The 15,777-nt window shown below is 39.8% G+C and overlaps 1 protein-coding gene across 4 annotated transcripts in view; it reads left to right on the forward strand.

The window, feature by feature from the left end:
* Positions 1 to 15,777, forward strand: part of LOC103147570 (transcription factor SOX-6-like) — a 147,157-nt gene that overhangs the window by 96,796 nt on the left and 34,584 nt on the right. For all 4 annotated transcript variants that reach the window (XM_007565974.2, XM_016678556.1, XM_007565975.2 and 1 more), the window contains 2 exons: positions 10,321 to 10,444; positions 12,309 to 12,388. In XM_007565974.2, coding sequence (XP_007566036.1) covers positions 10,321 to 10,444; positions 12,309 to 12,388 — 204 coding nt within the window. The remainder of the gene's footprint in view (positions 1 to 10,320; positions 10,445 to 12,308; positions 12,389 to 15,777) is intronic.

Here is a 15,777-nt window from a genome sequence, read left to right on the forward strand (position 1 = left end):
CATTACTATTTTAAAACCGGTTTTAAAATAGTAATGACCTTCTTTGGCAAAATATAAATTAACTTTAGTTGGTCTAAGTCTTTTGGTTTAGTCCAATCAGCCACATCTAGGCTGGAAGTAAAAAATAATTACCCAGGACTCGTCCGACAACACGAAGTAGGCTAAACATACAACATATCGGAGCCCGAGCCAAAGAGATCTAAGAAAGACGACTAATTGCGTCATTAGCTATGTTTATATTGAATTGTGATGCAAATTTTGAGCAAACTTTTAAAATGTCATAAACAAAAAGAAAAAGGAGAGAAAATATTTCCACCTCCTGGTTTGGGGCGAATCAGCCATGCTATGAAAAGCACCGCAGTTGTGAAATTGTGTGTGTGTGTTGGGGGGCAGGGGGGGGTTGACATTAGAGGAATAAATACCAAAGTTTTGCGCCAATTTGTAAAATAAATGCAGCTAGCACTGTCGACTCGACACAAAGAGATGGAGCGAAACGGCGTTCCAAGGCGTGAAGGTCTGATGACCAAAATCACAAAGGCTCCTCTCACATGTTGATGATCACTCAAGACTTTTGTCTAAATATCCTGCTGACTCATGATTCTTGTCAATCAAGAAAATATCAGTCAGAACAGTGAAACATGGCGGTGGTAGTTTGCTGGTGACCTTGACGTTTTGCCGTTATCGATGAAACTACAAATTCTTCTCTGCAGCCTGAAGAGTGTTCAGCTGTCAGTTTCTAACACTTAGGTCAGGTGCACCTTCGCGTTTACTCACGTTATCTTCTGTCTGGAGTTAAAATTAGTTTGATGAGCTGAAAGATGGAAGTAAGTCAGAACAGCCAAACCAAAGGAAATCATGTGCGTATTTGTTTTCAGCGCTACGCCAAGAAGAGACAATTGGCGTTAACGCGTAATCACGCACATGTGGACAGTTCATGCCTTGCTCTGGCACAAACAACGTACGCACACACACACACACACACACACACGCACACCCACACACACACACACACACGCTGGTAGCGGTGGCGGGGCCCTTTGTGTGTGCCGTATGAGCTGAGTGGCCCAACCCAGCCTGGTGGCTGACAGGCATGTGTCTTTGTTAAGTCAGTTCCTATAATGGCTCTCATATGTGGCCCATTTCCTTCAGGCCCACAAAGACGCAGGCCCTAACCGCACCGCCCGGGCCCTAGCTAACGGGCTAATTAATGACTGCAAAGCCGCACTCCTCCTCCTCCTCTCTGTTCTTCATTTATAACTCCTCTGTCTCCTCCTTCACCCGCCCTCCTCCGTCTTTTCCGACTTTGGGTTTCTCGTCTCCTGTTTTTATTTTTCGTCTCGTGTCTTGTTTTTTTTTTTTTTTTAATATTCCAACCCCTTCTGTTTGGCTGTTGATGTTGCGATTGATCAAAATGAGTGATATTCTGTGTGCTAAACTCTAAACAGCAGTCTACAACGACTAAATGATTGGCTATTTTATTAGTCCTGATAGCGTATCGCCCTCTGTAATTCAGCCGTTTTTACTGTCTGAATTGGAGCCAATAGCTCTTCTGCCGTCAGGGCAGCAGACAAACACAAGCACAGCAATCCACTCCCTCACAAACACGCACAAGAACTCTTGAGGAGCTGAGAGGCTGTTAGATGAGGAGGCAATTTCTAAGTCAGCACAAGGTTCCATCCTGAGCAACTGTAAGGCTCACATTGGCAACCGAGTTCACCCGCTGTAATCACGGAATAAAACTTTTATATGCAGATGCTTATTAAACTTAGAGCAAGATGAAAAAAAAATTCTTACAACAGTGTAAAACACAGAACAAACTTTCCTTTTTTGGTAGGACTAATAAGTGGCAGTTGTATGACGGGTTATCAGGGGCATTGCAGGTAGAAAAAGGAGTACATTTTTTGCCCCCCAAAAATAATTTTCTAGAATAAAGCGGGAACATTTCTGAGTTTTAAAAGTGTAAAACATTGCTGGAAAAAAGTCAGGAAGTTTTAATCTCAGAATTTAGTATGATAATTTCTGAGTTTAAAAAGTCAAAAATTTGCTTGAAAAAAAATCTGGAATTTTGAGATTAATCTCATAAATTTTCTAGAAAAGAACATGGACATTTCTGAGTTTCGAGTCAGAAAACTTTGACTCCTAAAACTCAAAAAAGTTTCCAAAAGTTAAAATTTTACACTTTTAAAATTCTGAAAATTCAAAGTGTTTTCTAGAAAATTTCTGAGATTAATCTCAAAATTTCTGAGTTTTTTTTTTTTTTGGCAAAAATGTACTCTTCTGTCTACAAGGCCCTTATACCCCGTCGTACATTTGCTCGGGGGGGATTCCCCACTGACCTGTGAAGCTGTGCCTGTCTTGGGGACACTTTGACAATTAATGATTTAAAGTCTTTTTTTGTTAATTTACTCATTAGCTAGAGTAGGAAAGTTTGGTTATGGAACTTCAGTGAATACCAGGAAGTTCACCCAAAGGTATCAGAGGTCAGATTGTCTTTTGTTTCCTAAGAGTTTGTCTCTTTAATCAGTGGAAATAAGATGTTTTTACTAAAAAATGTAGTACATAACATCCAAATATAATAAATATTATATCAGATTTGAGCATATTTTTGACCACTATCTCCTTAATTCACGTAGCCCGAATCAATCCATAATGCAACTGAAACCAATGTGGAGCTTTAGCTTTTGTATTTATTCAGTTCTTCAGCAGTAGACTTTCAGTTGTTTTCCTTTTCTTCCATGTCACCAAATAACTTTGACACAAACTATAATTTTACCTTGCAGAACACCTTCCTGGCCTCCCTTAGTGTTGTAACATGTTAGTTTGGATCTGGGAAAACAAGTCAAAACACCAAAGAAGCTCAAAGTCATTTGCAGACAGACAGTGAAGCAGAACTCAGTCTAATCAGTGTTTGTCTCAGGGAATGAACTAAATCTGAAACCCTTAGCTTACTTTGTCTTTAAGCTGCTGTAGAATGTACTTTTTCTTTGTGATATGTAAAGTTTATTTATAGTTTTTTTTAATCTAAATTTGCATACTTGAGCAAAATTACTACGGAAAAAACGTTAAATTTATCACTAGTTTTCTAGAATGTAATTTTGTTCTCTTTACAGAAGTAACAGAAGTTTTAAGAAATAGTTGGAATTGTTTTGGAGTGAGTCTCTGACGTTATTCGCAGTTACAGTTCACTAGCCTCTTGTAAAAAAATGTCTCATCGGCACAAGTTTGTAGAAAACCCAGTACATTCTTAGTTAGCCTTCCAAATGCTAGCTAGCTTTGCCAAATTTTAAAAACTTAAAACAACTAACACTGAAAATCCTCCAGGCTCATCTGTAGATGTATATCCACTGTCTATCCTTGCACGAGATGTGAATGTTCATTACTGTTTTCTTAGCAAAACGCCGTCTATGTTGCTAAGCTATAGTTAGCTTGGTTGGTGCTGTAGACTGATCTGTGCCAGTCTACTGGAGCTGCTGCCTCTTGACTCTGTTAAAAGTTCATCAATACTGGAGTAAGCTGCTGTTTGTGGCCGTTTACAGGTCTTGAAGTGCTTTGGGAAATATCCTGGTGGACGGGGAGGGACCAGCATAGCTGATAGCCAAAACAAACCTAACTTTACCTTAATAAAATGGATATTTGGCTAGGAAAAGAGCTCAAACTTAACAATGGTCTCTTATGAAGGAGCAGATGGTGAATGCCTGTTAATATAAAGTTAGAGACATTTTCAGTTTGAACTGGCTAAAAAGGTTCAGGACCTGGGTTTGTATGACTAGCTGTTAGCCTCCTAAACCTCTGAGATTTCACCCACTTTTCACTAACTTCACTAGATATTGAAGCTCTTCTTTTAAGAAAGTGCTGCTTCTACAGTAGTTTTTTTGTAGAGTTGAACAACAAAATTAAACATCAGAGTATTGTGCAGTAAATTAAAAATGCGTACTGATAACATAAAACTGGTGTTTTTAAAAATCCACAAATCTGAAGTGTCTGAAATACTTTGAAGCAGTGAAATTCATCTTCCTTGTTGATGCACGAGCCTTCTTTCGGGCAGCTGACTGGCAGTGCGCAGCAGCAGGTGAAGGGGAGCTTCATACAGCTGGAGAAAAATATTTTTTTTATTTAATGTACCTTGACCAAACCAAGCCTAGAGTAAACAGGGCAGTCCAAAGCTCACTGGGATCAGAAATACATCCTATAAAAAGCAAAACTTCTGTAGAAAGTAGAACTTTAACAGCTTTTAACTATCAGTGGGCGTCTATTGTGTCGTTTACCACTATAAACTACTTATCATGATAAGAATTTTGATTTGTCATCCCAATAAATACCCATTAATAAAGTTTAAATCACCCCAAGACTGTCTTTATTGTCAGGATTGATAGTTTTGCTATTTTTTCCAGATTTTGTTCAAAAAATGCATGAAAAAATGCCAATAAACTAGAAACTAGAAAAAAGAACTAGAAAATACAGTTACCACATGCATCTTGGTGAAACAAATCACACTTCTTTACATGACTGGTGTCCTAAAGAAACATATTACAGGTTATCAAGAGCATATTAATGCTATCAAGAGCAGTAAGCGTTTAGAGGGACCCATAATTGCTGCGACATGAATACAGTTACCTAAAAAAAGATGTAGCAAACAGTTGTCATTGTTACTTTTGTCATTGTCACAAACGTACCACAAAATATCCTGATCAAACCTTTGAGTTTATATCGCCCACCCGCATACGTTTAACCTGTAAAATCCCATGCTGTCATCTCCCTCCTGCCCCCACAGGGTCGCCTGTCAGTCACGTCTTTTGTTTGCGTTGGCGATGATTTCTTTGCAGGTTTACGTAGCCTGGCCTCCGTCTGAGCGATGGACCAGGTCAGATGTCACAGTCGGTACCTGCCAGACAACACCGTATTTTTCTTCACGTCGACATAAAGACTTAGCCCATACACACTGGTCGCCCTCTCCACCCCCCCGGCCCCGGTGCCTTCCAACAACAGCCCCATTAATTCTGAGTGTGGACACATGCTCCATGCTGCCTAGGTGTGTATGTCGGTGTGCGTCTGGTGGGCAGTTAGAGGAAGGGGACTCTGTGTTTTCTTAGGGGCTAAGCAGAGGGGGGCCCACCGCTGCCCCCACTCTCCCCCCCCAACCATTCATCCAGTAGCGCCCCCCACCCCGCCCCTCCCCTCAGTAAAAGGAGATCTTTGTGTGTTTGCGTTGGAGAAGCTGCCCCAGTCAGTCCCAGTGTTCCCAGAGGAGCACAATGAATGGGAGCATTTTGTCCTACTCCAAAAAAACCCACTCACCACACAATACACACACACACGCACACACACGCACACACACACACTTCCTTTCCTCTTCTTCTTCTTCTTCTTTTTTTTGGGGGGGGTTGTTTTTAGCCATTTGGACTCGTTTTTCCTTCTCGCCTCGGCGTGTCACAAGACATCAGGCTTCTTATCTTTATGGGAGCGTTTGTACATATGTGTGTGTAGAAATGCCCCATCAGCCACCAGTGTGTTTGCTTGGTGCCTCAATCGATATCGATCTTCTTCAGGGTGATGTAAACGACTTGGTCCGAAGAGCCAGTCAGACGATAAACACGTGAAGTCACGTTAAAAATCTGTAACTGCAGCTTATTAAGACAAGCAGCAGCAAACATGGAACAGACAGACTTTGCTTAAGTATACGATTTTCCATTTGTAATTAAAATAGAGGAAAAACAGATAATGTTTGGGTGTAATAAGGATGACAGGGTCTGCTCTGTGGAGTGAAATGAGCTTGAATCCATGATCAAAACTGGTCTCCTGTAGCGCAGAAAAGATTACCTGGATTAATCGTGAATAATCCAATTAATCAATTAACCTGATAATTTACGACTAATTGGATTATTTGTGATTAATCCAATTAACTGTGATTAATCAGGTTAATTGTGGGAAATCAGTTATTGAAATAATTATCAACTAATTTACTAATCGATTAATCATTAACTGGAGTATGCAAACCAAAAAAAAGGCAGTTTGCTAAAAAAAAAACATATTCAGAGCAGTAATTTATCCAAACTGTACAAAATATACAAGCAGTTTGTATTTAACATTGTTAAGAAAATAAATTTAAAATAAGCTAGTTTTAAAATTTAACATGTCTTGATTCAAATACCCTAATTGTGGTTTTGAAATTAGTAATGTATTCTGGCCTATTGACCTTTATGTTACCTGTAGTTACAGCAGATGGTTTGCTAGGATCGTTTGAACTGCCTTTTGTCTGTGTGGAAAACAATACAGGAGAAGTTCCAGCTTTTCACACTCATCTGTGAAAGGCCGTAAACACGGCAGGAGTTTCTGGCTTCAGATAGAGGGTCAGAGATAGCTCCTGGTTGGATGAGCAAAGATACGCCTTATTTGAATAAATTAAAGATAAGAATACGTCTTTTACTATAAAACTTTCCACATAGAGTAACAAATCAGATTTGCTCTTGCAACTCTCCAAAGACGTCTTTGCACGTCTTTGCTTTTCTTTTTTTCCTTCTTTTTCCAAGTCTGTTAGGTAAATGAATGTATGTCTCCGTTGTTCTGCAGTTTCTGTTGTAATTTTATGCGTTGTCTTACAGAGTTTACAGATTAAACTCTGTAATTCTGTGACGTCAACACGCATTGCTGTTTTCTCCTGATTGGCCACACGTGGCCCGCGGAGAGGACCTGGGATCCAAGGTCCTCTCCTTTGTCTGTCAGTATGTTTTATGTTTGCATTTTTTTATATTCCCCAGTTCAAATTCACTAAAGGAATGACGTGTTGCTGCATCTTAGGCAATAAAATGTTTATTTTTTTATTTACAAAGGGAATCAAATGGATTGTTTCCATCTTTTAATGTCTTTCTTATATATTGTATAAAAAAGGCACTGAGTACATTAAAGTAAAATTTGCAAAAAGGTGATTTAAATATGATCAGTTGTTTTTAGGACATTATTAAATGCTGACCGTCTGCTGCACACAGTGAGTTGGAAGTTAAAGAACATTAAAAATAAACCTTCAAAACTCACATTTAATGAATCACAGTGGTCAAGGCAACATCAAAGTGCAATTGCATCATTTGGTCAGATACGTCTGGTATTAGTCAGGCTGATTATTATATCAGTGAGAAATATTTGACCAATAATTGAACGAACAGCCAGATATTTATCTTCATTGGTGGGGCAAAAAGAGAAGAATTTATAATTCATAGTCAACATTAGGTTTTTTTTTTTCAATATTCATCAATACTATTGCAGAGAAACATTCTGCTTATATTTCACTTCCATTCTAACTGAAATGTGGATTTTGATCAGATGATGTGTCTCAACCTCACTCTGCAGCAAGGCAGGGGATGTGTGATGCTGTGGGTGTGTTTTGGAACACCAAGACATTGACTGAGTCTATCTGTAAACTTCCCATTGGGTCAATATAATGAGCCACAGAGGAACCTGACGAGAACAGAGCAGTTTTCATTATGAGAGAAAAAATTCCCTCATAGGAATAAATATACTTTCAGGCTGTATTTATTTCAACATTTTTATTCTGCCACGAGAAAAGATTCATACTTTTGCAGTAGTGTCAACAAACTGATCGTCTATAAACATGGAGTATTCGGTTAGCTCGCAGATCAAAAGGACATGTATGTATACATTTATAGATATATAAATGTTTGCATTATTAATTTAAAGTCCAATTACTTTTCTGTTGATCTAATTATTAATCAGATGATAATTCTGGCTCTTCAGAGGCTCAGAGCAGAGCGTCTCTGTTTAGTCATGCTGTTTAAATCTCCCTGCTGCACACTGAGCGCCCCAGAGGGGAAGTCGTCCTGTTTAACCAACGCAGCGGATCGGTTGAGCTCCGACAGCTCATTATGAGGGGCACCGGTGGGTCAGCGGGGCCTCGGGGGAGGGGCTTGGAGTCATCAATGAATTCTAGTAAAAGGGACGAATAGAGGGGGAAATACTTTTTTAAAGGTATTAAACCATGTTGTGGTTTTAACAGCAAAAACACAAAAGCAAAAACACAAAAATAAAATGTGACGACAACAAAAAACAAAACAAAACAAAAAAAACCTGTATGGCCGGAACAAGATTTTTTGGGGCCTGAGGCAGATTTTCATTTGGACCCCCCATACCAAGATGTCAACACCAGATGTTTTACCATTCCTAAGCTACACTATGTAACTATGTAAATGATAGAATAATACCATTTACTACTCTAAATATGTAAATGATACAAAGTGATGCCACAAATTTGTAATTGACAGCATCAATTACAAATGATGCTACTAGTAGCATCATTTGTAATTAGCTTGCCTCATACCAGTGTTATCATGGCTGTAGATTTTAACCATACAGGAGTAACAAACTGAATTTTGTTGTATTTAAGTGTGTCGGTATTTAAGTGTGTCATATTATTTTAACTATTTGAAAGTAACACCTGCTGATAAACATGAAATTTACAGTAAACAAGTTAACAAGTTTCCCCAACAGCAGCCAAAAGCAGGAAAATATTAGCTCATCATTAGTGTGACGACTGTAAAAGTAGTATAAAAACCGATTTTCCATATGTAATAGCATTTAGTTTGCATTTTTAAATGTTATTTTAAACCTATATATATATATTGTAAAACTCCTCCTCAGCTCATATCTAAGGCATTCTTAGTTAACATTTTATTACTTTAGGCCTTTAGGTTGTTGTTGAACATCCTCGTCTTTCAGGTGAAAAACTCACAAATGAGATGAAGTGAAAAGAACAAGTGTGAAGAGGCACGAAAGGCGGACGTTTTTTTCTTCTTCTTTTTTTATTTTTACAAGTCAGACAAAAATTAATGAAAAGAGATGAGATAAAGGGCAAGAGATGGAGGGGAAAGTACAGCCTGTTGGTTTAATGCAGGCAGCCTAATAGACTCCCGCAGGGTCATCTTTGATACGCTGCCTTCAGTCGGAGCCGTCAGCGCCGTAACTCAGGCAAACAAGCAGTTTTTAAAAGTCTTTCAAGCCGACATGAAAGGCAGCTTCTTCACGCTCTCCGTCGTTGTTCAGGCATTTTGTTCCACACTTTTACACTCGTCCCTCAAGAACGTACGTCTTCATTTATTTCTTGGTTTCCTGAAGTCTTCATTCAGCGTTTTAAGTCTCGAGCATTTTTACACAACGTACCTTTGATTGATATTCTTTATTTTTTGTAAGGCTCTTTTTATATATATATATTCATTTCCCATCTTGATGCCTTTAATTGTTTGTTTTGTATTTTAACTTTTCTTCCCCTGCAGTGTAGCTTTTCCTTTCTTTCTATTTTTTTGTTTTCATGCATAAGACTTTCTCCAAAACTAGAAGCACCAAAACAGACATGTAAAGCTAATTAATTCCAGGTACAAAGCCTGCATTGAAAATATTTATTAGGTACAAAATGTAGTGAAGTCTTTATTTAGTCTGATATATGTAGGACTCTTAAAAGCTTTCACTAATAAAATTAAGTAATTAATCATTAAGTGGTTCACAAAGATAGAGCTAAAGCCTAAATGAAATGACAATTAGTAGAATGAAAAAAAGTTATTCAGGAAAATCTTGTTTTATTAAAAATGTCTTCAGGCATCTGAGGTGGAGTACATAAAGACAGAGGAGGGTTAGTCCACAGACGTTTATGTCTTGATCTGTGTGAGTAACGTTCTGTGGCTGGAGTTTGAGGTTTTGATCCTGACAATTCAGTGACAGAACAAAAAGTTTGACCAAGGCGGTGAGACCTTCTGCTGGTTCCAGTTTGATGTTTTACTCCAGAGTTTTGAACCAACTGAAGTTTATCGAGGATGTTTTTTGTTGATGCATATGAAAACTGCATTACAATTGCTTCTTTGACGATCACAACCTCCTGTTCAACACCAGCCTTCTTAGTTCAGAAATATTTCCATAATACTGTTAAACAACCTACATTTCTTAAAGTCAGAATTTGAGACCCTGATGTGGTTATCAGGCATTTAATCGTCTTAAAGTTCAGTTGGATGGAGCAATTTTTTTAACCAGTTTGTAATTTCACTTTTACTCTTAAATAAATCTGACAGTGTGAAGAACGGGACATTTTATTGTATTTATCTGTCGTCTGTCCAAGGCGTATGTGTTTAGCAACAAAAGACAGGGGCCCAAACAGAGCCCTGGGGGAACGCCACATTTAAAAAGCTACTGGGTATCAAACTGTTTGTGATAAATAGCCTTTATCACGTACTCTCAGCGTCGTCGGATGCGCTCGTAAACGTGTCTTCAGTTCCTTTTTTCCTGGCTTGGCCTCAGCCTCTCCCTCTTGGTCCGACTCCCCCTCAGGTCCAGGGTCACATGCCTCCTCTGATGATCCCCCTGTTCCCACACGACCAGCGCTCTCTGGCTGCCGCCGCCGCCGCCGCACAACAAGGCTTCCTCTTCCCGCCCGGCATGTCCTACAAGCCAGGTATATTTATGTGCACCTCCTCTCCTTTACCCCCTCACCCTCCAACACACACACACACACACACACACACACACACACACACACACACACACAGATTCCAGTTGACAGAAATGAGGTGTGTCAGGTAAGGAATGTTCTGGAAATGAGCGGAGAGATTTACAAGCTCCGCTTGTTCACTTCAGGATCAATGCGTTTGGACACAGAGCGGACTGGAACATCTCTTTCCGTGGCAACTGCAAAGCATGTCAGTCGCCCTGCACATCTGCAACATGGGATTTCACACACACACACGCACGCACGCACGCACGCACGCACGCACACACACACTGCATCCACCTATTGCACATTTGTAACTGGCCATGGAAAAATGAGGAACAAGTCTCATCTGTGGGTGTCTTGAGTTATTTACGGATTCTGAAAATGTGGATTCTGAACTTTTTAATGATGTCAAACACAGAAATATTTTTTAAAAATGAGGGAGATATGGCCGTTTCAATGTTGGCACTCTGCAACAACGATTAGTGAGAAAACAGGCCGAAGTTTCAGAAGATTTGCCCTCAAACAGGCCTTTAGCGGCGTGGGTTATGGTGATGAGCCGGTGATAAGTAGCCATGTGTTTCTGTCTAACGTCAGTCTTATTAGATAGATGGATGGATATATAGATGAGTACCTAGTCCGGTAGCTAACCATCTAGACAGATAGGCGGACGGACAGACGGAGGGATAGACAGAAGATGTATGCCTTGCCATTACCAGACGAGAATCTGGATTTGGCAATTTTGAGCTAATCTGTGAAGAAAACCAGGCAGAAATTTCAGTCGCTAGATGTGCAACGCCAACACAGACATACGCTAATAGATGGATGCAGACGGTTCCACACAAAATTAGTTCAGGAAAGTCGCATGTAGATAATACCACACTTTTCAGACACTTATTTTTGAAAGAGGTTGACAACTACATATCAGTTTCCTTCCGCTTCACAATTACTTATTTGCTTTGCTTTTGTGTATGAGAGAAAACCCGACCAAATCACGTCTAAGTTTGCGGTGGATTGTGACAAAATGTGAAGATGTTCAGAGAACACTTTTGCAGCTGTTCCAGTTTTTGTCCGTGTTGCACGCTGACCACCTAAACGTGAGAACGACTCTGTGAAGGAACGCACACAGCGTAGCGTGTCGCAGCACATCTTTCTCCCCGGCTCTGCCTCCACAGCACGTCTTCGGCCACACCCTCGCGCAAAGTCACGCGTAATTTGCAGTCTTGTTTTTGCAGGATCCCACGCGCCACCTGCTTTCTTTGCGTCTTCCTGGTCCTTCGCATTCCTCTCTCCCATACATTCCTCCAGGTGCTCGCCCGACACAGGTTAGCGGCGAGCCTCCACGGTTCATGTCGGTACAGTCTGCGTATAGTCGGACGCAAGGCTGCAAATAGAAAGAAAAAGTAAAACAACTCAAAGAAAGGCGTTAAAAAGCCATCATTGTGCACTCTGGGGTTTTTTTTTTCCTTTATTTTTTGCTTCGATCTGTTTTCAACAAAGACCTGGACATGAAAAGCCTTTTAAAGACAAACAGTAGGGGTTTGTACATGGCACTCGCTTATGAGCTGGTGAGTGCATCCCATTGAGCGAGCGCCGCTCAGCCCGGTCTCGAGCACTTATGTGTGCAGACAGTGAGTCTTATTAACCTCTGAATAAAGCGTTCTGACCCTTTGTGTTTATGTATAAAAACATGAGTGGGGGGAAGGAGACAAAGCAGCGAGACGGAGAGAACGAGACGGGTCTGAAGGTAAAGAGCAGGTTTGTTCTTGTGCTGAACTCTGCCCCCACCTCTCTCTGTTAACACGAGTTGTCTCTGGTTGTTCACCAGGTGAGAATTACCCAATGCAGTTCATTCCATCAACAATGGCAGCCGCGGCGGCCTCTGGACTCAGCCCGCTACAGCTGCAGGTAAGAGGGCGACGCCTTGACACTCCATTGAACCAAAACCTCATCAAACTGTTTTAAAATATAAATTGATTCCTTTAATATTTTTTTTAATCTGCATAAAGCAAGGCTTCATGTAAAGTTCCACAAAGAAAGGGACTTAGTAATAGAGTGGTGACAGATAAGAGCATAGACTCTGGTGATTGAGTGAGATACAGTTGAATTAACTTGAAGCATTTTTTCAGCTGATAATAAAAAGCATCTGTCAAAGTCGAATGCATCTAAAAACAAACAAAAACTTTTTTTTGTTACTATATCTACTGAGCAATCGAAAAGAAAATGACTGTCAAAGGACAAAGCAACCAAACTAGATGAGTGAGTGGATATGTTTGACATTTATAAAATTGAAAAACATAACAGCCTTTTTCAATCACAAAACCAAACAATTAAGGTTATTTTGGCAAAACGGGGTCTGCTATGTGAAACTCAGAAGGTTTGACTTAAGTTTTAGATACCATATTTACATGCACTCTATGGACTGAGGCAGAAGTAAGTGTCCTTGAACCAAATTGTTTTTAATTGTAAGCGTGTAGCTAGCACTTAGAGGAAGTTCAGTATGAGGTGTCAGTAATGCTGAAATTTGTTGCTGTATTGTTTGGTAAAATGCCGTAGAATGGACTCTTCTCAGTCATCTTCATCATGTCAACAGACGGGTCTCCCAGAGAAATAGCATTATTTGAGTTGATTTGTTTTATTGATGTATTAACATTTCTTCAACCAATGCTTCTAGAAATGTTATTATTGGCAGAAGTATTTGCGTTCACACGTAGTAACTGGAGTGATAACCTGTTTTCAGTCTATTAAATGTTGATCTAAACTTTGCAAATACAGCAGCTTCAGCTCTTCTGAGAAAGCTTTCACAAGGATTAGGAGAACATTTAAGGGAAATCTTGGCCATTCTGATTCGTTCTTTTAGAAATGTTTGCATTTTTGAACAAGCAAAAATGATTTTTTTTCTTTCTGTGGTACATGTCTGTTTAAAATATTTTGTGTAAATGACATAAAATTGGTGTTATACACACATTTGCCATATTGTGAGAATGTCATGGTCCAATACCTCCAATACTGAAACGTTATTCATCGTCTATATGAAGTACAGTTTTGGAAAACTAAGTTTAAAGGTTGTGTGTTTTTTTTTATGTTGCTACCTTCAGCAATGACCTCAAACCAGTTGTTAAACAATATTTTTAAAAGGAAGGACTGGAAGAGAATAAACTAAATAAAACTCAGGTTCATGTTAACCTTGTCCTGAGGTGAAAAGGGCACAGCACCAAAAACCTTGTGTTTTGTGGTTTACAGAAAGACTTTGTGTTGCCTTCAGGGACGTCGTTGGAAAGGATGTGTAGAAAGGCATAAGATAAATTCAATTTAACTATATCTTATACAACAGCAGGTAGAATAATTTCACACCGCAAAATGTAAAAAAGTTGATGCAAGATCAAAGGATACAGTATGGTGCAAATAAATGCAGGTTCTCTGTGGATGAGCCAGAGCCCTGGGCTTTCAGCTCACTCCTCTGGACACTGAGATGGAGAAGAAGGAGATTGAGTTTGTTTCTGGTGAAACCATTTCTGTGTTGATTTGGAACGTTGCTCTGTTAAAAGACCCGATAGTGACTGAGTGTCTGTACGCTGTTTTAAAGTTTTAAAGAACCTATCACACACACACATGCATACACGCACTTCAGCTCATCATCCTCCACCATATGTGACAGTGGGACTTAGGTGCTTTCCTCATATTCATCATTGTTGCCAAAAAGCAGCAAACTCCACATATATACAGTTGAAACCAGAAGTTTACATACACTGAATACACTTGTTTCTCTCAAGGTCTGAAGTTAAATCAGAGCAGACGTCTCTTGTTTGAGCTCAGTTAGAATTACCAAGAGTATTTCCATTTGCTAAATTCGACCGTATGGAGCGAAAGAATATGTCAAAGAATATGTCAGAGATTTGTTTATGAATGTCTTCAACATAAAAAGTTTACTTAAAGATTGGCTACTGTCTCTTTAAACCAGAGGTTCCCAAACTGTGGGGCACGCCCCCATTATGCCCCATAATTCAGGTGGATGCGATTTATGTTTTCGCATCCACCTGAATAATGTGTAGTTGCGCCACTGGCTACGCAGGTTTGTGTTAGAATCACGGCAGCAAACCAGCAAAACGCAAAGAACTTTTCACAGTTTTTCCCTCCAAACTAACCGACTGAGTTGAGTAAAGCTGTTGGATGCAGGTAATGTTAGCTAAAAGATGACTAGCTAATATCAGTACAGAACCTTAAGCTTAACAAGTACCTTGTAGGCTACCAATGTTGGTGTCTATTTTCAGCTAGTACATTCATTTTGCCCCCCCGTCACACGCGTCGTTTCAATCAGACAGCCATTTGTAATCAATAGGGGGGGGCGTAGAAGAAAATGTTTGGAAACCACTGCTTTAAACAATGAGGGAAAGCCCAGATGATGATGTCACAGCTTTGGAAGCCTCTGATAGGTTAACTGACACTTTTGAGTTTGACATGATTGGAAAGTCAAAAAAACATCAGCCAAGTTATCAGGAAGAGAACTTTGAATAACAAAGTCAATGTTTTGGTGTGGCCATCACAAAGCCATGACCTCAGATCTGTAAAGGTGTGAGTCAACGAAGCGGCGCATCAACCTGATTTATTAAATCAAACCTGATTTATTAAACCTCATTTACTCCAGTTCTGTTAGGAGGAATGGGCCACAACTCCAGCAAACTATTGTGAGAATAGTTTGCTGGTACAGTTCAAAGGCAAAGCGATTAAATACTAAGGAAACGTCTGATTTTGAAGGCATTATTAAATAAATCTCCAACACTCCTTCTTTAAAATATAAATAATTGTGGTAAGTTTAATTGACATAAAACAAGAGAAATGTTGCCTACGTTAACAATATTAGACAGTGAGAAATAAAGGTTCATGTCTTTTACGTGGTGTGTGTAAGCGTCTGACTTCACCTGTATACCGTATTTTCTGGACTATAGAGCGCACCTCACTATAAGATGCACCTACAAAGTTTTCTTAAAAAAACTGGAAAAATACATATATAAGCCTCACCGGACTATAAGCTGCTGATATCTCCGCCGCTCTCGGTTTCCACAAGGACGCAGCAGAGGACTGTGTCCTTAATAAATCTGCTATTAAGGACGCAGTCATGCGTCTCCAACACCGAACCATGGATTCGTTCATGCTGAATCCAGCGGCGGCTATCGATCTGTACTGCCAGCCTCAACTTAAAGCAGCGCCATATGAACTTCTTTGTGTGGTTCCCATGATGAGGGGGTATGAGTTTGAAAACATTTCTCCGTAGTGCCTGCTGCTAGCATGTGCTTGTT

The sequence above is a fragment of the Poecilia formosa genome, unplaced genomic scaffold (assembly GCF_000485575.1).
Source record: "Poecilia formosa unplaced genomic scaffold, Poecilia_formosa-5.1.2 Scaffold185, whole genome shotgun sequence".
Taxonomy (NCBI): Eukaryota; Metazoa; Chordata; class Actinopteri; order Cyprinodontiformes; family Poeciliidae; genus Poecilia; species Poecilia formosa.